This window comes from Myxocyprinus asiaticus, chromosome 2 (genome assembly GCF_019703515.2).
Source record: "Myxocyprinus asiaticus isolate MX2 ecotype Aquarium Trade chromosome 2, UBuf_Myxa_2, whole genome shotgun sequence".
NCBI classification, from domain to species: Eukaryota; Metazoa; Chordata; class Actinopteri; order Cypriniformes; family Catostomidae; genus Myxocyprinus; species Myxocyprinus asiaticus.
In genome coordinates, this window is record NC_059345.1 from 61,282,520 (window position 1) to 61,307,435 (window position 24,916).

The 24,916-nt window shown below is 38.0% G+C and overlaps 1 protein-coding gene across 1 annotated transcript in view; it reads right to left on the minus strand.

Annotated features, from left to right (window-relative positions):
• The window catches only part of LOC127452761 (solute carrier family 12 member 3-like), a 91,555-nt gene extending 66,852 nt beyond the window's left edge, over positions 1-24,703 (minus strand). Inside the window, exons 1-5 of the mRNA XM_051718458.1 lie at positions 24,253-24,703; positions 7,862-7,951; positions 7,352-7,427; positions 7,075-7,170; positions 4,542-4,681 (exon numbers count right to left, since the gene is read on the minus strand). Coding sequence (XP_051574418.1) covers positions 4,542-4,681; positions 7,075-7,170; positions 7,352-7,427; positions 7,862-7,951; positions 24,253-24,495 — 645 coding nt within the window. The 5' untranslated portion in view covers positions 24,496-24,703. The remainder of the gene's footprint in view (positions 1-4,541; positions 4,682-7,074; positions 7,171-7,351; positions 7,428-7,861; positions 7,952-24,252) is intronic.
• Between the last annotated feature and the right edge of the window lie 213 nt (positions 24,704-24,916).

Consider the following 24,916-nt stretch of genomic DNA (forward strand, 5'->3'; position numbering starts at 1 on the left):
TTATCAGAAAATAATACACTGCTTCATTATGCAATGAAATTAAATTGTTCTGCAAAATTGAATGTTTCTTTGGCTGTGTGAATTGTTTTGTGAACATTGATATAGTTTGGAGAAATTTATAAAATCGATTGAAAAAAAATGTAATAGAGAAAATTGTGAATTGTTTCATTAAATGTGTCTTAGTAATGAAAAAAAAAAAAAAAAAACAGCATTCACCACGCAACACACGCACCCTACTTGCCAGAGGTGTTCTAAGATAAAGCCAATTTGCACTTTTGCATTTCACTCATAGATCAATATCCACATTCATTTAAAAGACAAGAATACTGTATATTGGAGGTAATGAGTCTGAATATCTTTCAAGTTAATTAAATACTCTGAATCAAATTATGTATTAAGGTACTGTAAACATGTTAGTTGTGTAGGGCTTTACTGGTTGTTTAGATCAGTGTTACTATCAGAAATAATTGGTAATTATTTCTTTAGTTATTAATTAATATTTAAATTAATTAATTGAATCTAACTCATTAAAACCTCATATAGGACTCCAGTAAATGTAGTGCGTTACATTTAGGAGTGGGTTTGGTTATTAGCAATAATTAGTAATTATCAAAGATAATTACTAATTATTAAAATCAATAGAACATTGATGAGAATCAATGTTAGCTTTTTTTAATCCTTTAAATCAACAATTATCAAAGATAATCGTTAATTGTTAACATCGATGAAACATTAATTAAAATTAACACTAGCTTATTGATCCTTCAAGTTCAACAATCATCAAAGATAATGATCAATTATAAAAAATCAATAGAATATTAATAAGGATCAATATTGCCGGGGCACCACCCTGGAATCAGGGACTAATAACCAGATAGTATAACAGTCTCAATATTAGATCGTTTTCTTAGGAAAATCGACATCCAAAGAATATCGATTTTAGGGAAAAAAACAATGAATGAAGGCTTGAATCCAAGCACTGACATCCCATCAGCATGACACAGGTGTATGCAAAACAAACCAAAACACTTCTCTTTGTAATATAACAAAGTTTATTTATGCGGTAATATCAATTAATAATTAATACAATGCAGTCAATAAACTTCCGACTTACAACTACAAACTAAACAGTGATATGATTAGATATGGAAATCAAAGTAATCCTATAACACATGAGGGTGTGTGTGTGTGAGAGCGAGTGTGTGTGTGTGTGTGTGTAAGGAGGGACGCGCACAAAATGGCGGACGTGACTCTCATGGAGAGTATGTCACGCGAGACTTCCGGCCAGAGAATGTGGGGGGAGAGAAACCAGTCAATGACGTCTACCAGTTACCGTGTGTATCCGCTTGTACGATAGCGTAGGGACAAAGCTGAGCTTTATCACGAAGCTATCTACTAGCCAAAAATGTGTGCGAGAATGTTTGTGAGGGGTCGCGTGTGTGTGGTTAGTACGAGAGAGGGAGAGAATTAAGTGACGCCCCGAAGCCAGTTTCGCGATCGTGGGAGAGAAAGCAGCTGTTAGTTTATCACTCAGAGACGCAGTGGATGGCTCGTAAACCGTCCCACGGTCTTTGATTCTTTAATGGATAAACTCAGTTTGCCGGTCTCACCCGTGATGGCGGAAATGCACAACAGTCCAATGTGGTTGGACTACAATACAGCAAATCTCATTTGTGATAATTAATACCCTGAGTATTAGCCGCAATGAGTGGACTCGGTGGTCTGTAAACTTGTACAAGCAATAACCTTGATACACAAGAATAACACACTATAATATTCTATCTTTGCCCAGACGTAAACCTTTACTTGAATTGCTTGAGGATGCAAAATGTGTGTTCATCCATCCTTTAACTCCGACTCAGTTCCTCAAGGCTCGGGTGATGATGGGAGGCCGTTTCCTCGCTCTATCAGCGGGCGGTAAGGCTGCTGATTCTCGGCGGGCTGGCAGAGAAATCAGCGACGTCGACTTGACTGATGATGGAAGAGAAATCTTTCCTCTCTTCACTTCTGCAGGCAAACGGATGAAGATGCGGATTGCCCGGCGGTCTCCTTCGGATCCGTTAGAGTGTTCGGCGGAACACAGAGTTATCTCAACTCGTCCAGTGAGATGGAGATTGTATGGCCACAATTTCAAGTTTTAACTTCATTGTTTAAAAATCGTGTTTGATAGTGGAATTCGTGGTAAACAACTACACTACCCATGGGCCAGCAAAGAAAGCTTCACCAATCAGAGAACTGTGGCCAAGAAAGCCGACGAAATGTGCTTCAGAGCGACCACCCACTCCCATGACGCACTGTCAATGACGAAATCAAGTCGTGTCTCTTCACCCTTAAACTACTTATTTATTTGTACATATCTGAATATTTTGCAATAAATGTAAAATATATGGTTTCTATACTTATAATCAACCACCTAAAATCAATCATTTTTATATTCCCATCATTTTTTACTCAGTGACATCATTCACAATGCTTCATGGGATTGCAGTCCGTGCCTTCATGAAAGATGGTAAGTACATAGCCTTGTACTTTTGTCTTTTTGTCAGATTTTCAAATAATTGGTTGGTTTGGTTCATGGCTTACAACTCTTTTATGAAGGTTTTAATGAAAAGTCTATGGGAAAAATAACTGGGAAAAATACTTCCGGAACCCAGGCGGCTGAATAAGTGTGCGGGCACTGTTGTGCTCTATTTACGAATCGAAACCTGAGAGGAAAGTCTCAAAATAGCCACACACAAATCCAAAGCGATCCACACAAATGTGACGATTCAACTATCCATAAATAAATGTAAAAACATTCACAAATGTTTTGATGCAAATTGATGCAAAAACTTGATAGATACGTATTTGTGAGAAGTATTTGTGTGGGCAAATGGGGAAATATTTGTGTTCTCACTTGTGTATTGATGAATTTTATTTTGGATTTATGAATCAGATTTTGTGAATTGTGTTGTTTATTTCTGAATTGTATTTTGTAAATGCATTTATTTTGAGCTCCACACACATATTCTGGCTCCATACACAACAGACCATGATATGATGTCACGTGCCAGGGCTTCTGGTTTCGATAAATAATAGGTCACAAATAGGCATGTGATGGTACTCGGTAATATGGTATATCAAGGTAATTAACATGCACAATATTGTTATCATGGGAACTTCAAAATACCATAAATAATTCTAGATACCCTTACGAAAATCGAGAGTTCATGGCAAATTTGCCGCAAACTTGTCGAAAACTGATAATTCGCTACTGATAATTTTCACATGCAAATGAGCTTTGCTGCAAACTTGCGAGAATATATTGTAGAACCTGTATACCCGTATGTCCAGGGGAGTGGCATGCAAATTCCACTCGCCAATTCTCATTGGTGTTTGGGGCTCCCAAGTGTGACCCCTAGTGTCACTACATCGACACAACGTCGAGTGAGTGACAGATAGGGAACTGTAATTATCAGTGGCCCCGTGGCATAGTGACCATTTAAATATTAAGACATTAACTTAAATTTATATTTGGCTATTTATCTATGGTGTTGATGGTAGTTTTTTTTTTTTTTTTTTTTTTTTTTTTTTTTTTATGTAATGGGTTCTTTTCAAAGTTCTTTGTTATCTGTTATTTTAAAAGGCTTGATTGGTATTGAAAAAGTAATTAAACCTGTTACTAAGAGAACAACAATAAAATTTGTTTTTCATTCAACCCGTTTTTGTAATATAATTAAATATCGTGAGTATACTATGATAAAAGCTTCAGCAATTATCTTGATGTGAAAATTTGATACCGTCACATGCCTAGTCACAAATAACAAACAATATTACATTCAAAATGTGAAAATATACTGTCTACTCACTTTCTTGCAACAACAAACACCTGCAAATTTGAAATATGTATTCTTTGTATTGAGCTAAGAGGTCAATGTTTGACACTTCGATTTTCTATTAGTCACGTCTTCTCATCATACGGATTTGCAGGTCAAAGTTCACCAAACTTGAACTTCCGTCCACAGCTCATGCGAAATGTCTTTGTTTATCAGATGCATTTGAATGGTAGTGAATGGTGTGCAAAGTGTTTTGTGACCAGGGCTTAAAGATACTATGCAGCATAAAAGTATTGCTCTGACTGCCCTCACGCCCTAGTAAATATTACATTTATGCAGCTTTTGCGCACTGTAAATGAAGCACTGCTTTAGAGCCACCTCACACATTGCCGTTGTGATGACAATCAGTGCCCTTGTCTTTTATCAACAGTGACTTCATCAAGATTTTAAAGAAAGGGTTCAAATACACATTTTGCTTGGTGCCCCAGAAATTATAAATACATCTCTGTCTGTGCAGCATTATATAGACTGTATAAACACGCCTAAACTGTGCCTATGCATTTTGACTGTAACAAGTCAAATTTATTATTAATTAGAAGTGATGAGTAATTCTGCATGTAAAACATGGACAGAGTCATGTCTTTTTGTTTACAGTGAAGCAAAAATAAATAAAGGGCAGTTAAGAAATCGTTTTGTCTACAATTTGTTTGCATGTGCCCATCTCACTTTTAGAACATCTCTGACGGTCTCAGAAAACCCCACTGTGTGAAGCGCGCAGGCAAGTGCATTGGCGAACGCGAAGAGCAGGCCGATGGGCGCTCCCAACTCAGGACCAAGACTCCGAGAGATCATGAAGTATGTGCCACCTGGAGTAAAGGCAAAGATCACAGAATTAACCTCCTTGTGCCTGCGCAGTCACACTGCAATCAAAATATTGTTTTTGACTAAAAATTTTAAAACATCCTTAAAACAAGATATATTTACATGTCGAAGCAAACTGCATATGATTAAGAATTGATTGACTGTGCATATGATAATAGTAGACTGAACTGAATATTGCTATATACAGTACAATTTCTTTATACTGTATGTACAATATATTTGCAAATAACTCAAAAGTGCTATATTTAATTTAACACTTATTTTATACAATATTTACTTAAAATGTATTTGAAAATATTAGAAAACAAAAAATTTGCACCATCCACTGACCTAGTTGTCTTTAGATTTTTAATTTGATGCTAGGTGGAATGCCCACTTTATCGGCCAGAGTTATCAGCTGATGCCTATATTCTCAAAATAGCCATATATCACCTGAATAATCGGCCTGGTCGATATATCAATTCTTATTTTGTGTATACTGAATACTGTATATTATTAGGTGTATATTGTGTTGTGTAACAAGATGTGTAAATTGTGTTATGTGTAAATCAGATGTTTATTGTAATTGTCATACTGCTATGTTGCTTGGAACTGCACCCAAGACTTTCACCCACTGTTGCACTTGTGTATATGGTTGTGACAATAAAGGGATTTGATTTTTATTTTATATCAGTCTGTCACTAATATTGAATATACTGCAAGTGTATTTTTCTAACACTATTGACAAATTTTCTTTACCTGTTTTAACCTCACTACATTTGGTAAAAATACAAACATGCAATTATTATTGTACTTCTCTTATTGTATTACTTTATTATTGTACTTAAAGGTGCTGTAAGCGATTTTTTTTTTCATGGAAAAGTATGCAAAAAATTGTCCTACTCCCTTAAAGATATTAATGAAATAAGTGTTCTGAGATATCTCACCGGTCTCTGTGACAGCTGTAGACTTTTTAAACAGCAAACAAAAATGTGTATGCGGACCACAGACATTGAAGCTTTTCACCTGTCAATCATTTTGCTCGTTGTCATAGTGTTGTATTTGAACCGGATCATTGAGGCTATGATTCATAATGTTTGTCAGTTGAGGGCACTATTATGGCACTGTTGAATTTGACAGCCACAGCAACAAACAATGCCAAGAGGTCCTCTGCAGACTGTAGCACGATGACGTGGTGGATTTCATCTAATACGTAACGGACATCCATTACATAGAAATCGACTACATAGTGGATTAAATCCACCACGTCATTACAGTACACAGCGAGGACAGTCTCAACAATGCTGCTCTTTTGCTCAGTTTTGGTCAAAAAATTATCTTTGGAGGGAGGGGTTTTGGAATGAGGGGGCATGGCTAATTCAATGGCTCAGTCAAGCTTTAGAACTACAATCGCTTACAGCACATTTAAATTTATCTTGCTTTGAATATGTTTAGATTTTTACTGGAGGACAAGACAAAATATACTGATTTTGTATCCCGGCCCCTAGTTCCAGTATGTTGTGAGTTAGTACTGTATATTGTGAACATGAATTTGGGCACTAGCAGGGTGGTTGATCCAATGAACATTGGGACACTGATGACTCAATTGCATGGGACAAGATTACAGTTGTGTATGAAAACGTAGCTCATTTTTATCAACAACATCGCTGTATAAGACACCATTAAAATAGTAATTTATTTATACTTTAAGGTATTGAATGGTTTATACGCAAGTATGCATCTCAATCAGCTCCCTAGTTTGTAACCTCGATCCTAATTGTGTTGTAGGTAATTGAGTAAGTGTCTCAATGTTCATTTGATGAACACCCTTGCCAGTGCTCAAATTCGTGTTCACGAAACACTGATTCACAACATAGGGAGCTAGGGAGCAGGATGAGACACACCCAAAATTTATTTTCTTCATCCGCAATCTTGGATTTATTTTTCCACCAAGTTCATCACCGTGCATTCTGGAATTTCAGGGTAAGGATACATACGATGCCATCTTAGAATTTGGCCAAAATTAGATATCTTAGGAGGCCGCATAATAAAGTTACCTACCTTTTGGAACAGTCTTTGTGTCAGAAGCTCGCCTATGAAGCCTTAAAATGCTGCCTTCGGGAGGCAGCGCACGAGGATTTGGAACAGACCCATGGTGACATTTCCAGTAAATGAACATAGTTATTGGCCGATGCTTACTGGTTTTTATGGTGCATTAAGCAGATTTCTAGGGAGATATCGTTTCAGTGCACTGGGACTATTCTAACAATGGGACAGCCCTAGAAATGGCCTACTTTCTGGCCAATGCACTGACTTCAGAGCTAGGGAGCTGATTGATATACACCCATGGAAAATAATGTTTTGTCAGTGCAGGTGATAACCAGCTGTTGTTACTCACCAGAGTAGATTTTCCCATTGGTGGAGATTGCAGACACTGACGTTGCTGTGATCGTTGTCACAGTAACAGACATGAAGATAATCACATAGGTCAGAACTGAAAGTAAAAGGCAACATTTTAGGATATCCTGTGGTACAAATGTGAAGTGATTAGGTGACACAGTCCCTTTCAATTCCCCAGGAGAGGAATCTAATAAAGAGTGTGAGTCTAATGGTTTGAAGGGCATTTGAGAATACAATTAAATTTTAACAGTCCAACTGATGTTGGATTCACTAACTGATTCCTGCTTGAGATGTAATCCATGGCAATCGTAGGTACATGATGACTCCCCAGATGTTCAACATACAGCGAATCTGAAACACAATATCAGCAAAATTTTAAAGACAGAAATAATGCTGTTTTTATGCAATAAAACTAAAGTGGATAGCATAGCTCAGAGTTTACTTTGAGATCTCTGACTTTTGATTTCAGACTTTGGTGTCTTGGCATTTTTGAGCATAGTTTGAGAAATTATTGAGATCTCTTCTAGACTCTAAAGGAGATTTACTGGGATCTTTTTCTCAGGATAAACATTTGACTTTAGCAAATGTCTCCATTTCCTCTCCATTTAATCTAATAGCTGTCTAGGAGGGAAAAAATGACATACTGCTTTAAAAATATGTTTTTAATTTATTTTTTATTCCCAATAGTATAAAGGTGCCTATTTGCACCCCGTTTTATGTCCAGGAGAAATTTAGATGTTTCCTATGGGTATCTCTGCAAATGTGTGAGAATTTATCTCTCTTACCATAACTCCAAGGACCCATCCAAAGCGAACAAGTTTGACTTTGGGTCTTCCATCATCTTCTGGTGGTGGTGGAAGATCATCACCTTCTGGCTGTGTTTACAAAAAAATACAGAGTATTAACATCACAGTGTAATTTTGAAGCAACAAGTGGTACTAACATTAGTGTCATTAATGGAAATTCCTGTATACAGATCTGAGAAATATGCTTTCATATTCATTGGGTTTGATCATTTAAATAATTTTTATAATTTTAAACATGAAGACTGATTGTGTCACCACTTGAAGTTTCATCAGCAGCGATCCATCTGATCACCACTCAAACTCCGTTGTTTTTTCACAGCGGAACGGAACCAGATATTTGCAGAGATTTGTAGAGCAGAGAGAGAAAGATCGAAAGCTATATACCAAGCAAAAGCTTGCTGCTGAGTTAATGAGTAGCTGTTTGAATGTTAATTTAGTTGAATGTGTTGTTCATAGATATCCCGTTTTGCCATTTCCTTGGCATGGATTTGATTGATAACATTAGTTTGTTAACTGAGTTAGTAAAATAATTCTTGCTAATATTTTGCTTCTATTACAAACAATATGATTTAGTCACCAGTGAAAGCCATTTGAAGTGATTTTGTCATTTAGGGGCTATTAGCTAGTTAGTTTGCTTAAAAAAAACACTTGATTTTAGCTATTTCGTTTCTTGAATCTTTATGAATTGTTCTGTTTGCTAGTAGTGACCAGTGCTTAGCTTAACATATATTTTTATTTATCCAGATGGACAAGCTTTTTTTAATTTCAAGGTGGCTGAGGGAGATATGAGCAGCAGTTATTAAGGCATTTGCACACCAAATGCCAATTTTTGAATAGAAACAATGGTTTCCTATGAAGTCATTCACCCCTGGAGTGAACATTCCCACTCGTGGATTTCTCACGGAGTTCAAGTTTGTGTTAACCAATAGAAAGTTGTTTGGTTTGGCAGTGACCTCTGTGTGGACAGTGCTTTGAACACAGGATATTAACATTTGACAAGGATATTATTTTAGCATAATTTTCACATCTGCCCACTCCTTTGGCCGCGGAATTTCGCATTGCAAAGGTAAATATGACTGTGTCTATGTGTCCTCTGTTGTTTTTTGTTTGTTTTATTACAGTGAGTGCCAATTTTGTTTTTGTTTTTTATGGTGAAATGCCCTGACCAAAATATGAGCTTTGGATCATGTGTCAGGAGCCACTTTAGATACAAAAACCATTGTAGCTGGTGGCACTATGTCAGGTGTATTCTGTTGATTCATGTCTTTTATTTTGAAATTCTAGTTCCTGTTTCATGTCATGTGTTCCTGTTTCCCTAGTCATGTGATTTCTGTTTTCCCTCCATGTTCATGTGTCACGTTTTCATTGGTTTATTGTTTAATTATCTTGTTATCAGTTCTGTTTGTTCATTGGTTTATGTTCTCCCATGTCTTGTATTTAAGCCCTCATGTTTGCATTGTCTATTTGTTGAGTATTGTATGTGATGGTATGTATTTGTCCAGTCCAGTCCAGTCCAGTCCAGTCCAGTCCAGTCCAGTCCAGTCCAGTCCAGTCCAGGTTCATGTTTTGTTTTGTAGTCAGGGTTATTGGAGTTCACGTTCTGTAAATAAACTGCACTTGGGTTCTTCATCTTCACGTCATCGTCATCATTGTCAGCAGTTCCAGCATACGTTACAGAATACTCGACCAACCATGAACCCAGCAGTTTCACTTCTGCGCTTACGTCAGGGGAATCGTCCTCTGGAGGACTATGTTGAGGACTTCTGCGGTCTAGCCAGCCAGGTAGACTTCAATGAGGTTGCCTTCGAAGGTTGTTTTAGATTTGGACTAAATGAGTCCATTTCTTTTTTGATGCCTGGCGATCGCAGTTCCCTCAGCCTGGCTCAATATATCGACCTCGCCCTTCGATTCATCGGTCCCCGTTCACTGTGGGGGAGGCGGATCCCGAGCCAGAGTTCCCCGACATGGCCGCCGCCGAGCCAGAGTTCCCCGACATGGCCGCCGCCGAGCCAGAGTTCCCCGTCACAGCGACGCCTCAGCCTGCTCCATGCCACGTCACAGTCACACCTGAGCAGTGGGACCTGGAGATGGTTCCCATCCTTATACCCACCTTTAGTTCTCCTGAGCAGGAAAGGGGAACTTTCGGCCCTCCGATCCCGCCTGGACCCTCTGAGCCCTGGACTTCGCTTTGGCCTGTCGGTCCCTCGACGTTGCCTCAGCTCGGCGTTCCCTCGGCTCCACTACGGTCCTTCAGCCTGTCGGCTGTGCCAGGGTCCCTGGTCCCTCGTCCCTCTGACTCCTCCTTGGTCTGTCGGTCACCTGGCTCCGCTTTGGCTCTCCGAGCCTCTAGCATCACCTTGGTCCTCCCTGCCATCGGCTCCACCCTGGCCCTTCGAGTCTTCGGCTACTCTCCGGGCACCACCTTCCAAGGCTCCGCCCCTCGAGCCTCTCACGGCTCCACCTTCCAAGGCTCCGCCCCTCGAGCCTCTCACGGCTCCACCTTCCATGGCTCCGCCCCTCGAGCCTCTCATGGCTTCACCTCCCACGGACTTTGCCCTGGTCCCATGCCCCTTGCCCTTTCTCGCCACGCCCCACGCCTCAAGACACCCCCCACCCCCCCCCCCCGCTCCATACAGAACTTTGAATTATGTCATGTATTACGTGTTTTGTTTGTGTTGGGGTTTCAGGAGCCACCCCTTAGTGGGGGGGGATATGTCAGGTGTATTCTGTTGATTCCTGTTGATTCACATTCCCTAGTCATGTGATTTCTGTTTTCCCTCCATGTTCATGTGTCACATTTTCATTGGTTTAATTATCTTGTTATCAGTTCTGTTTGTTCATTGGTTTATGTTCTCCCATGTCTTGTATTTAAGCCCTCATGTTTGCATTGTCTATTTGTCGAGTATTGTATGTGTTTGTCAAGTTCATGTTTTGTTTTGTAGTCAGGGTTATTGGAGTTCACGTTCTGTAAATAAACTGCACTTGGGTTCTTCATCTTCACGTCCTCGTCATCATTGTCAGCAGTTCCAGCATACGTTACACACTATAGCACAGAAAGTTTTGATCACCAACATTAAACAGAAGTAACTTGAGGAAGAAATCCTGAACCAGCAGTGATGATACGTATTTCATTTGCATCAAATGCCTTAAAAACTGAAGAAGAAAAAACAATTCTCATTTGGGTTCTCTTCACATCTAAATTATATTGCTGCATTAATGCCTTCCATACCCTTTAAAAAAAAAACTCTTATCTAAGTAATATTTTACATATTGCTGAATCTTTTGTCTTTGTATAATTTTTTTAAAAACAATTTTATGAATTTATGGAAGTGTTTCTTCACCATATATTAATAATCATAATACTATTGCTGTGACTTGCAGTGCAATCTGTACATATGTCTTTGTATCAAAGTGCCTTTTTTATACCAAAAATGTGGTTGTGGTTTCTCCACAAAAAATATGCAATTGTTATTGATGTGCTGTCATAAGCAGTAATAAAGTATCTAATAATGGGTCAGACTGAATATGGCTTTGTTGGTTGGGATTTGTGTTCTCTTGGATAGGACCGGCTGTCCCGGGCCAATCGGAGTCCCGCGGCGCTGCGGTATCATTACGTTTAGGGGGGATTCTGACTTAGAAGCATTCAGTCATAATCCCACAGATGTTAGCTTCACACCAATGGCTCCTCAGCCAAGCACATGCACAAATGTCTGAACCTGCGGTTCCTTTCGTACTGAGCAGGATTACTATTGCAACAACACCTCATCTGTAGGGTAAAACTAACCTGTCTCACGACAGTCTAAACCCAGCTCACATTCCCTATTAGTGGGTGAACAAGCCAACGCGTGAATTCTGCTTCACAATGATAGGAAGAGCCGACATCGAAGGATTAAAAAGCAAGTAGAAGATGTGACGAACAAGATGAGCTCGCTGCAAAGTAAAATGGAATCACTTAAAAAGGAAAACTGTGTGCTTCTTGAAAAGTGTGATGAGTTGGATGTTTACAAAAACAGATGGAATTTACGAGTGGCTTGGGTTCAGGAACAACAAGGAGAAGATGTGAGGAGAATTCTCATTGATCTGTTTGGTAAAGTGTCCCCTGACATTGCTGACCAGCTAGTCTACTCGGTAGACATTGCTCATAGACTGGGTCCTCGTTCTGGAGATACACGCTCAAGATGTCACATCATTGTGCAGTTTCTGTCAGTGCTACCTGGGATAAAATCTGAAGAAATGCAAAGACCTCAAACTTCCTCAAGGAAAGGAAAATCAGAATCCTCGAAGAACGTCATCCATAGAATTAATTTTATACACTAAATGCATTATCTTTTAATTGTCTTATTGGGATCGAACTGCTTGTGATAAATGGACACGATCGCAGATTTTCTGCATTTAAAACTGCACTTTGTCCTTAATGAAAATAGAAATTGTTCTAATGAATAAAGTAAAAAAAAAAAGGAGAGAGAGAGAGAGAGATGGGAGAGAAACAAGAAAATAAGAAAGTAAAAAGACTTGTACACCCACCCTCATATTCACTATACATGTTTGATGCTCTTCTGCAGAGTTAGGCAAGATACACTGCTGGCCCAAAAAAAATGTTGCATACTCTAATATTTTGTTGGACCACCTTTAGCTTTGATTACGGAGCGCATTCGTCATGGCATTGTTTCGACAACCTTATGCAATGTCACAACATTTACACCGATCAGCCACAACATTAAAACCACCTGCCTAATATTGTGTAGGTCCCCCTTATGCCGCCAAAACTGCACCAACCAGCATCTTCTGAGATGCTATTCTTCTCACCACAATTGTAAAGCGGTTATCTGAGTTACCATAGACTTGACACCAGTTCGAACAAGTCTGGCCATTCTCTGTTGACCTCTCTCATCAACAAGGCATGTCTGTCCACAGAATTGCCATTCACTGGATGTTTTTTTGTTTTTGGCATCATTCAGAGTAAATTCTAGAGACCTCTGTGCATGAAAATCCCAGGAGATCAGCAGTTACAGAAATACTCCAACCAGCCCATCTGGCCCCAACAATCATGCCACGGTACAAATCTCTGAGATCACATTTTTCCCCATTTTGATGGTTGACGTGAACATTAACTGAAGTTCCTGACCCATATCTCCATGATTTTATGCACTGCACTGCTCCACGTGATTGGCTGATTAGATAATCGCATGGATGATTGTTGGTGTCAGATGGACTGGTTTGAGTATTTCTGTAACTGCTGATCTCCTGGGATTTTCACACACAACAGTCTCTAGAATTTACTCAGAATGGTGCAAAAAGCAAAAAACATCCAGTGAGTGGCAGTTGAGAGAGGTCAACAGAAAATGGCCAGACTGGTTTGAACTGACAAAATCTATGGTAACTCAGATAACCACCCTGTACAATTGTGGTGAGAAGAATAGCATCTCAGAATGCTATTCTGAGATGCAGGTTGGCGTTGTTTTGGCGGCACGAGGGGGACCTACACAATATTAGGCAGGTGGTTTTAATGTTGTGGCTGATCGGTATATTTTTGTCCAGAGTTGCATACATTTTTGGCCGAGATTTTGTATTAATGACAAGAGAGTAAAACCACTTCGATGAGTCTTTTCCAGCACATCCCATAGACTTTCAATGGGGTTAAGGTCAGGACTCTGTGGTGGCCAATTCATGTGTGAAAACGTTTCCTCATGCTCCCTGAACCACTCTTTCACAATTTAAGCCCAATCAATCTTGGCATTGTCATCCTGGAATATGCCCGTGCCATCAGGGAAGAAAAATTCTATTGATGGGATAACCTGGTCATTCAGTACAGTCAGGTACTCATCTGACTTCATTTTATTGCTGCGTAACATTGCTGAGCCTTGACCTGACCAATTGAAGCATCATAACACTGCCTCCAGAGGCTTGTACAGTGGTCACTATGCATGAAAGGTGCATCGCTTCATGTGCTTCCGTTCTTACCCTGATGCACCCATCGCTTTGGGATAGGGTAAATCTGGACTCATCAGACCACATGACCTTTATCCATTGCTCCGCAGTCCAATCTTTATGCTCCCTAGCAAGTTGTTTTTTTCCGATTAGCTTCATTAACAAGTGGCTTTCTTGTGGCCACACAGCTGTTTAGTCCCAATCCTGTAAATTCTCGTCGCATTGTGAGTGTGGCAATACTCTTATTTTCACTATTAACATAGCCATGAGTTCTACTGTTGATTTTATACTATGTGACTTCACCAAGCGTTTTAGTGATTTCCGATCACATTTCTTCCATGAAGCTGACGGTTCACCACTATAATTCCAGGTTTTAATAATGCGTTGGACAGTTCTTTACCCAATTCCAGTTATTTCAGCAATCTCCTTAGTTGTTTTCTTTGCTTGATGAGGCCAATATTTTGCCCCTTCTGAAACACAGTAACATCTTTTTCATGACCACGGGATATGTCTTCAGACATGGTTGTCTAAGAAATGAAGCTACACACTGCATCAGTTAGGGTTAAAAGAATTGTTGCCAGCTGAAACATATTAATCACTGCAATAATGATCCAACCATAGGCTCTTAAGTATCTGCTTATTTAAATCCAAAATCCAAAGATTTTTTTTTTTTTTGTTTTTTTTTTGGGCCAGGCAGTGTATAATCTAACCTTTTGAGCTGTTAAACGGATAGTTCACCACAAAAGGAAAATTCTCATGTCAACCCAGATGCTGAACACAAACAAAGATTTTTAGAGGAATATCTCAGCTCTGTAGGTCCATGCAATGCAAGTGAATGGTGGCCAGAACTCTGAAGGTCCAAAAAGCATAGCATAAGCATAAACACAGCATAAAATGTATCTATATGACTCCAGTGTTTAAATCCACATTTTCAGAAGCGATATGATAGGTGTGGGTGAGAAACAGATCCTTTTTTACTATAAATTCTCCTCCCAGCCCAGTAGGTGGCGATATGCACAAAGAATGCAAACTGCCAAAAACCAAAGAAGAAGAATGTGAAAGTGGAGATTTGTAGTAACAAAGGACTTAAATATATGGTTTTAACCACTGGAGTTATATGGATTACTTTTATGCTGCCTTCATATGCCTTTTGGACCTTCAAAGTTCTGGCAACCATTCACTTACATTATATGGCCCTACAGAGCTGAGATATTTTTCTAAAAACATTAGTTTGTGTTGAATGAAAGTTATACACACCTGGGATGGCATAAAAGGGTGAGTAAATGATGAGAGAATTTTTATTTTGGTGTGAAATATCCCTTTAAAGACAAGTTGTCTTTGTCTCTAGATATTATTTTGTTCTATGCAGTACCTAGTTCTCACAATGTTTCTTTGTTGTGTTATATCTCTTTGTTATCTTTAAATGCCAGAGGTCTGAAAAACAATGTAAAATGGAAGGCTTTATTTTTGTTGGCTAAGAGGCATAAGGTTGATTCTTGTCACTATACATCCAAAGATACTAACTTCTGGAGATCACAGTGGGGTAACAATGTATGGTTAGCACATGGGCCAGAACATTCTGCTGGGGTAGGGATTTTGAAAAACAACTTTAATTGGAGTATTTTAGAAACCAATATAGATTCTTTAGAACACTTTCTTTTAATGGTAGTTGTACTGATACTCTCATGTGTATTTTGTTGATTCATGTCTTTTATTTTGAAAAGATTAGTTCCTGTTTCCCTTGTCATGTGATTTCATGTTTTCATTGGTTTATTGTTTAATTAGCTTGTTATGAGTTCTGTTTGTTCATTTTTTGTTCAGAAGTCTTTTGTTTTTGTTCACATTTGGAGTATGGTTATTGGATTTCACGTTTGGATTACTACACTTTGTAAATAAACTGCACTTGGGTTCTCTTCACTCCTTCGTCATCGTCTTCATCATTGCCAGTGCCAGCAACATTACAGATACATTTCTAATTATTATTGTTAACATCTATGGGTATAATTCCACTGCAGAATTTTTTTTTTTTTTTTTTTTATCAAAAAGTTACCCTTAGTGGTTCTGGGTGGTGATTTCAATTTAGCAATTAATAATTGTTAGATAGGTGCCCACCAAAAAACAAAACAAACAAACAAAAGTATCTTTGAACCCACACTTTATAATGTTAATGTATGAATTTGATTGACATTTGGAGAGAAATGTGTCCACTTGAGTGTCAGTATACCTGGAGTAACAAGGACTGTTGTTGACACAAAAGGTGTATGGGTGGAATTGGGAGCTTTTTAAAATATGAATTTGGAAAATTCTTAAGGGTATTTGGAGTAATTTAGCAAAGCATAATAGGGTAACAGAAGAAAAAGTTATTTCACAATTAACATGGTCTGAAAGGGATAAATGTGAATGTGAACAGAGAATATAGAGATGGAAACACTTCCGCCAAGTATGAAATTTGCTATAATTGATATTCATGTTGGCACTAACGATGTCCAGCTTTGCCAGACAGAGATCACTAAAGATGATGTTAATGAGGTGTGTGAACTTGCATGTCAGACACTGTAATATGCTCTGGCCCCCTCCCTGCTCATCGTGGTGACAAGGTTTATAGTAGATTAGTGTCACTGAATGGCCGGATGTCTGAGTGGTGTCTGGAGAATAGCGAAGGATTTATAGACAATTGGAAGAGTTTTGGGGGTAGAACTGACCTGCTAAAAAGAGAAGGACTCCTTTCCTCCAGGGAAGATGCCACTCTCCTCTCTAATAATTTGGCTCATAGTTTTAATAATAATAGTATTTGACTAAATGGGGCCCAGGTCAAGAAGCAGACAAACAGGTTAATCCGAATGACTGCTAGCTGCCTTGAGACATCACACAGGTCACATAAACTACAACACATAGAGACCATATCACCTAGATATCATATAGAGACTGTGTCTGTTCCCCAAACTACCAAACACAAACCCCTCACTAAATCATTTAGAAAAAATCTGATTAAGGTCAAACTTGAAAAAAAAAAAAAAAAACATTGAAGATAAACATCATATAAAGGTAGGGCTACTAAACATTAGATATAAGTTTAAGTCTTTTGAACTAATAATGCTTAATGTAACAGTTTCAGATATAAATAAATCATCTCTGTCATCTTTTGCCCTTGCTACAGTATATAGATCACCCGGGCCTTATTCTGATTTCCTTGGTGAATTAGCAAATTTTCTCAGCTAATGTTATTACGCCACGCTATCGTACAGGTAGAACAATTCTTTCAATCACTAAAGATAGCTTCACTAATAATCTTCCAGATTTATCTCATACACTCAGTAAGCCCCAAAGTCTAGAAGAACTTGATGAAATAACAGAAAATATAAATACAGTCTTCTCTAGCACTCTTGATAGTGTTCACACTCATGCTCTCAAGAGAGCAGCTCGGAAAATGGAGCACAAGTGGAAGAATACAACATTAGAGGTATTTCGCGGTGCATGGAAGGATAGTGTCTGTAGCTTCAGACAGGCACTAAAAGCTGCCAGGTCAGCATATTTTAACAAACTCATAGAAAATAACCACAACAATCCTAGGTGTTTATTCAGTATTGTGGCAAAATTGGTTAGGAATAAAGCCTCAACTGAACAAGATATTCCATGACAGCACAATAGTAATGACTTCATGAAATTCTTTACTGATAAAATTGAAATAATCAGAAATAAAATTGGAATTATGCAGTCATCTGTCACAGTACCTCAGAAAACAGTGTCTCATAATTTTCCTCACATGCAACTTTAATCCTTTGCTGTCATGGGGCATGAAGAGCTAACAAAACATATCTAAACATCAAAAGCCACAAAATGAATGTTAGATCCAATACCAACTAAGCTCTTAAAAGAGGTATTCCCTGTAATCTCAGAACCTCTAACTCCTAGCTATCTTTAGGACATGTCCCAAGAAACTTTAAAATGGCAGTTATCAAACTGCTTATTAAAAAGCCACAACTTGATCCTGGAGAATCGGTTAATTATAGACTAATTTCAAATCTCCAGTTTATGTCGAAAATACAAGAAAAGGTTGTGTCCTCCCAATTTTGTTAATTTCTACAGAGAAATAGTATATATGAACAATTTCAGTCAGGATTTAGGCCACACCACAGTACAGAGACTTCACTTATCAGAGTTACTAATGACTTGCTCTTATCATTTGATCGTGGCTGCACTTCTCTTCTAGTGCTTTTAGATCTTAGTGCTGCCTTCGACATGATAGATATTCTCTTGAAGAGGCTAGAGAATTATGTTGGCATTTGTGGAGTAGCATTAGCATGGTTTAGGTCCTATTTAGCAGACTACTACCACTTTGTCTGTGTAAACGAGGAATTGTCAAATCAAACAAAAGTTATGTATGGAGTGCCACAGGGATCAGTTTTAGGGCCTCTGCTTTTCTCCTTATGTATGCTTCCCCTGGGAGATATTATCAGGAATCATGGAATAAGTTTCCACTGTTATGCCAACGATACCCAACTTTATATTTCTTCGAAACCCGATGAAATTTCACAATTCTCCAAATTAGCAGAGTGTATCAATTAAATCAAAGATTGGATGGCCAGAAATTTCCTTCTACTCAATTCTGACAAAACAGAGGTACTAGTTATTGGACCAAAAACCTCTAAAAAAAATAAGCCACTAAAATATAATTTGACTCTCAATGGATGTACTGTTACATCATCTTCAACAGAGAAGAGCTTAGGTGTTATATTTTATACCAATATGTCATTTGAAAATCAAATTTCCAATGTTTGTAGAACAGCATTCTTCCACCTAAGAAATATTGCTAAGTTACGACACATGCTCTCTGTTGCTGATACTGAAAAACTAATTCATGCGTTCATGACCTCAAGACTAGATTATTGTAATGCAATACTGAGAGGATGTCCAGCAAGTTCAATAAATAAACTTGGTTCAGAATGCAGCAGCCAGAGTGCTGACTGACTAGAACCAAGAAATATGATCATATTAGCCCAATTTTATCATCGTTACATTGGCTACCTGTTAATTTCGTATTCATTTTTAAATTCTGTTAACTACATACAAAGCTTTGAATGGTCTAGCTCCACAGTACTTAAGTGACCTTCTACCATGCTATATTCCATCACGTTCATTACGATTGCAAAACTCTGGCCTGTTAATAGTACCTAGAAGTATCAAAATCCACAAAAGGAGGTACATCCTTTTCCTATTTGGCTCCCAAACTATTTAATAGTCTCCCTAACACTGTTCGGGATGCAGACACACTCATTGAGTTTAAGTCTAGACTAAAGACTCATCTATTTAGCCAGGCATACACCTAATTTTTACTTCACCACACAATTAGGCTGCTTTAGTTAGGTCTTCCGGAACCTGAAACACTGATCATGATCTATAACTCTGCAAAAAATTGGCAAAAATGGCATCTACGCTAATATTATTCTATTTGTTTCTCTGTCTCAACCTTGTGACTCCTATCCTGAGGTCACCAGAACCGGTCAAATCCAGCTTCATTCCTGCTAGGTATCGGACTCCACTGCTACGTGTCTCTGAGTGATGATGACAAAATGCAGCCGGTGCCAGCCAGACATCACTTCAGTCTATTACGATGGACCTCAGAGGATGAACTGATGCCAACTCCAACCATAAGACATGGGATACTTCATATGCCATTGCCTGAACCTTGCACTTAGGATAGACCTCACCGAAATTTCCAAACTGCGAAGCACTTCACTGATCTTGGCCTGCATCACCTTTGTCTAATGATGGACTACACTCTTAAAATGGAATACATAGACTTTCAATAAATTGCCAACAAAAGCCTTCATCAGCCAACTAACAAAGGACAATGCATCTATATGAACTTCTGCAGTTAATCCAGGATGAACTTCAAAGACATTAGTCATTAATCTTACAGTTCTTACAAAATCTTTGTTTAAACACTGGCCCTTAACACTTACTTAGTTTAATAATTTTAAACCATGACTTGCACTGCACATAAATAACTAATATTGGCATTATATTCATGCTGTTAGCCAGAGGGGGACTGGCCCCCACAGTGAGCCTGGTTTCTCCCAAGGTTATTGTTCTCCATTAACCAACATCTTATGGAGTTTTGCGTTCTTTGCCACAGTCGCCTTCGGCTTGCTCACTAGGTTTCTAAATACAATTATTATTTAATTACTTATTTTTATACACACTTCATAATCGTATTTAATCAAACTACACAATGTTGACTCTAAGACTTTATAGATATTACGATTTCATTTTCTGTTAATGCATGATTTTCTGTAAAGCCACTTTGAAACGATATGTGTTGTGAAAGGCGCTATACAAATAAAAATGACTTGACTTGACATTTTGAACGTATTAGGGGCCGTTCACATCGAACGCGTATGTCCGGGCTGTTTTTCAATTGTTTTCCTAAGCTCTAGGTGGACATCGTTAACAGTCTGCAGAGTCTCACGCTAGAGCCCCTCTTGAAAAAAAAAGTTCCATATTTTAAGGAATGTCCTGTATTTGGCTGGTTATAAAGTTGGCAACCCTAGACCAAGGGATCATTACCTTAGAAACAAAACCCAATAAAGTCAAGGAATGTATAGAAAACTGGCACCCAATTGTCCTTCTAAATAATGATTATAAAATTTTAGCTCTGGTTTTTGCTAAAAGAATTAAAAGGTTCTTAATAGTTTCATAGACAAATCACAATCAGGGTTTATGAAAAAACATCACAAACAATGTAAGGTTAGTTTTAGATTAACTGGATTAAAGTGAACTTGTCACTAATGATAGTTTTTTGCTCTTCCTGGATTTCTATAAAGACTTCGGTTCACTTGAACACAGCTTCATCTTTAAAGCTCTTGCAAAATTTGGGTTTGGGGATTTTTTTAAAAAAAGTTATTAGCATAAATAATGCTCTAATAAAAAAATTAAAAAAATTTAAAAAATCCCCAAACTCAAATTTTGCAAGAACTTTAAAGATTAAATAAGTATACCATAAATATAGCTGCAAGCAGCAATTAACGGGGTACAAGCATTTAAGATCCTTTAAGTACATATGCAACAGATTTTAAGTATGAATTACACCGTCTGTTAGCACCTAACACAATGATAAAGTGGCTTAATTTTCAGAATCATCAGGTTAGGTAGTACAGCAATATGGCGTTTTGTTACATTCCTGACTGCTATAGTGCCACCAAGTATCCAAAATATGGTGAAAGTATCTCATTCCGTTCAAGAGTTATAACAATTTAAGTAAAAGGGGCCACGTTTTAGCATAATGTTCTGATGATGATTCAAAAGTTCAAACTTTTTTTGATAATTATTGATATTGATACTCCAGAGAATCTCCCTGCAATGGTTTGGTTCTGATTGAGAGAATGGCCTAGGACTAGTCTGAAAATGTGGTTTTGCAAACAATCCAAAACAGCAGGAAAACGAGTGGGCTGGGCAAAAATTTGACAGGGGGAAAAACGATTCATCATGATGTAAAAAAAAAATTAAATTTTGTTTCTAGGCCTTACGGTACAAAAACCGGTGCCTCCCGGTGGCCTTTTTTTCACATTTTGCACAGACCTCTTGGGCCAAGAGACAAATAGGCCTACCACATTTCATTTCACTCCGTCCTTTTTAACCTTGTCAAATAGCTGCTAAAATTTTAAAGATATGTGACTGTCCCCATAGACCTTGATGGCACCTTTGACAAATACACTGCATGCAACATTTTAAGTCGATCGGACCAACGGTTCCATAGTTTGAGCCATTTTTAAATTTTTTATAATTATAGTGCCACCAAGAGGCAGAGGCGCCTTTTGTGTGACTTCAAAATGACCCCATACATAAATTTACCAAATTTTGTGATATCTCATTTCGTTCAAGAGTTATATTCATTTTAGTAAAGTGGCCATGCCTGCTACGTACGTTTTGGTGTACCTTTGTGACAATGAATCAAAAGTTAAAACTTTTTTTGATAATTATTAATATTGGGACTTCCGATTGGCCGAACGGCCAAGGACTAGTTTGTAAATTTGGTTTTGCAAACAATCCAAAATAGCGGGAAAACGAGTGGGCGTAGCTATAATTTGACAGGGAGAAAAAACGATTCGTCATGATGCAAGGAATCACGGGACAAAATTTTGAATTTTGTTTCTAGGCATTACGGTTCAAAAGTTATGGCCCAAAATTGTTCGATCGGGCTGAGCCCATGCATATGAGTAGTTAGCCAAGGTACGACCATTCCCCAAAATTTTTGAATCCCTAACAAGTTGCAAGTTCAAATTTGGCACTTCCTCAAGATTCTGCGTGTTTCATGGCATTATACAAGGTTGCCCTGTAGCCTCTTAATTTTTTGCGCTTCATATTTCCAATAGTAATTAACAGGTTGTGACAATTGACAATAGACAAATTATTATTAGCCAGCTGGCTGATAATTGTTTTGGAATGATACCTCCGAAGTCCCCATAGCTTTAGAATTGGTCAGTACTTTTAAGGGATTCAGGTCTCTACCTAATTATTAAAAAAATTTGAACTAATGGCCATTAAAATTTGTGACTTTTTCCTCTGTTTTCGGTAAAAGATAAGATTGCATACCTAGGAATAATAATAACTAAAGGTCAAAATTAAATTCTTGGTTCCAAAGAAACTTTTACTTTCTAAAGCAAAATGCTTTTTTTATTGGTTCAGAAGCAATCTCATTTTAGTTGGACAGCTCTTTGACTTAAATGGTAGACTATAAAGCTACTCAGAGTTTTTTTTAATAAAATAACAAATTCCCTTATGCAGTTTGCAAAAGATATGCAACTGTTTTTGGTGCAGTTCCTTCTGGAGTGTCACTGGTGCTGTAAGGTAGTGATTTTCCATGACCATCTACTTATTCGTTTGATTTATCAGATACAATTGTTGGGAGTATATGTTTCTCTGCAGCAGCAGTCTATTAACCGTAAAATTAGAGCTCTTTTTCAAAAAATATTTCTTACATAATACCATATTGGAATAACATTGTATAGAACGTGTCTTGGCATAAGGTCTGTTCCTTGCCTTAAAAGTAGCTTACTAATAAATTAAGAGAAATAACATTTAAGTTGATCCACATGTTCTATCCAACTAAAGCTTTTCCTAACAGATACAAGTCTGAAATTGATGTATCTGGCTCTTTTTGTCAGTCCCCAGTCCCACATGTCTGTCATTGTTTTCAGTACAAGCAATGACATCATCTTATGCATGTGCAATTACAAGTTAATCAGGTGAGGATGAGCAAACAGCAGGGAAGAGAACAGAGGTTCTCATAAATGATGTCTTTGGTTGGTACATATATCACTGCAGGCGGCCTTTAATTTAATTAACTCATAAATACAAACGTGAAAGCATTTTAATGGCAAATTTTTTTTCTTGCTTGCTTTTTTCACATATTGTCTGATGCCACTATTAAATCCCATCCTTCTTAATCTGAGCATGTATTGTGTTTAATGATGTTTATATTGATGTTAGATGCTGCAAATGTATTTATGGTGTTTGTGCTGTTTTGTGTTCTGCCTGTTCCATTTCTCTCTCTCTCTCTCTCTCTCTCTCTGTGCAGTTGCGCTCCGGTTTGCCCACCTGTAAGCACGGGATTGGCGTAACAATTGCCGCATTTTTTTAAAAAGGTTGCTTCACCGCTAGATAGAGGGCTCGCTCCAGATTTGGACACTGTGTCTGAGAGCTCCATGGATTCTACCTCCAGGCGGCTGACCAGATGTGTTTTAGTATTAAGCCAGTGTTTGATACTTTGATGTCTTGTGTGTTCTCTGCAACTACTACTGAAAATTAATTAGAGGAGTCATAGCATATGGGTGACCTGCCATTTATTTTGCTGGGCCTATTTTGTGATTTGTTTATGTAAGGTATTGAGGGAAGGATTTTGTGTTTTTATTTTCATTTGCATTAGGTTATTTATATTCTGAGTTGTTTTTATTTATTATTTCGGCCTTTGACCACCCTCAAGCCATTGCTCTGCTTTCCTATTTAAAACAATAAATTCAAAACTTTTTTATAACCCTGTGTTATCTTCCTTTGGTATGATGGCTGGGGCAGAAATAAACCTTACCCCCTAAACAGGGCATAATAATTAAATAACATTAGTATTCACACTTAAAATATACAGTATGTTCCCATTATAATGTTTTTTTTTTTTTCATTTACTGTAATATCACATTTCACTGTTAAAATTATATAGCCTAGGAATGAATGTAACATTCACCATGCCTGGACCAGCATGCTGGTTTAAATTAATCTTTTCAGCAGGGCTTAGTTTTACAATTAAATAATAATGCCCCATTTTTCAAATCGTTCTTGGGTACGAAGTAAAATGAAAATCAGAATAAGAATTCATTGTAAAAATTTAAGCCAATACAAATTACTTTGCATTTTTCATCAAACCAATCACTAAGAGAGATTTTTCTTACTGGTTTACGAAGAATGTCCAATGATGGTCTGATACTCCTCATGCGTCCCGTCCATGTGTCTTTGGCATAGAAGTCCAGCTTTGGTACAGGGTCTAGTGCATTGTAGAAAGACGTTTTTTTCTTGTCCTTCTCCTTCTCTAAATCAGCCTCACCCATCTCCACACCTTGTGGACCAGCGAGGTTGTTGTTGGCCACGCCACGGTGGGTGATTAAGTTTTTGAGGCGCGCAAAATAACTGGCCATTGTGGATTCTGTGGTAGGACTTTTGACTGGGAATTCTGTCTTCTCCTGCTTTAATCCTTTTAAAGATCACAGAAATTAACTCTCAGATGTGAGCTGCGTCAGATCCACAGCATCCAAAGAAATCCCAGGTGTTATAGTGGAAAATCGCAAAACTAAAACTCTGAACTTAAAGTGTTCTGCACATCGGATGGAAATGTACGTACTTTCCTTTGCTGTCAAGGAATTAGTTGCCCTGTCTTTTATACTTAAATTGAGCCTACTCAAACCCACCCACACACATACACATACATCCATGCACACAAACACACATTAGACATACACAAACATTGTTGCAGAACCATGACTGGCAATTCTTCGTATTGTGTTCCTTTGCTATCTTGTTTGGAAATATCAACAGACTGGTCTGATGGCTGTTTTAAGA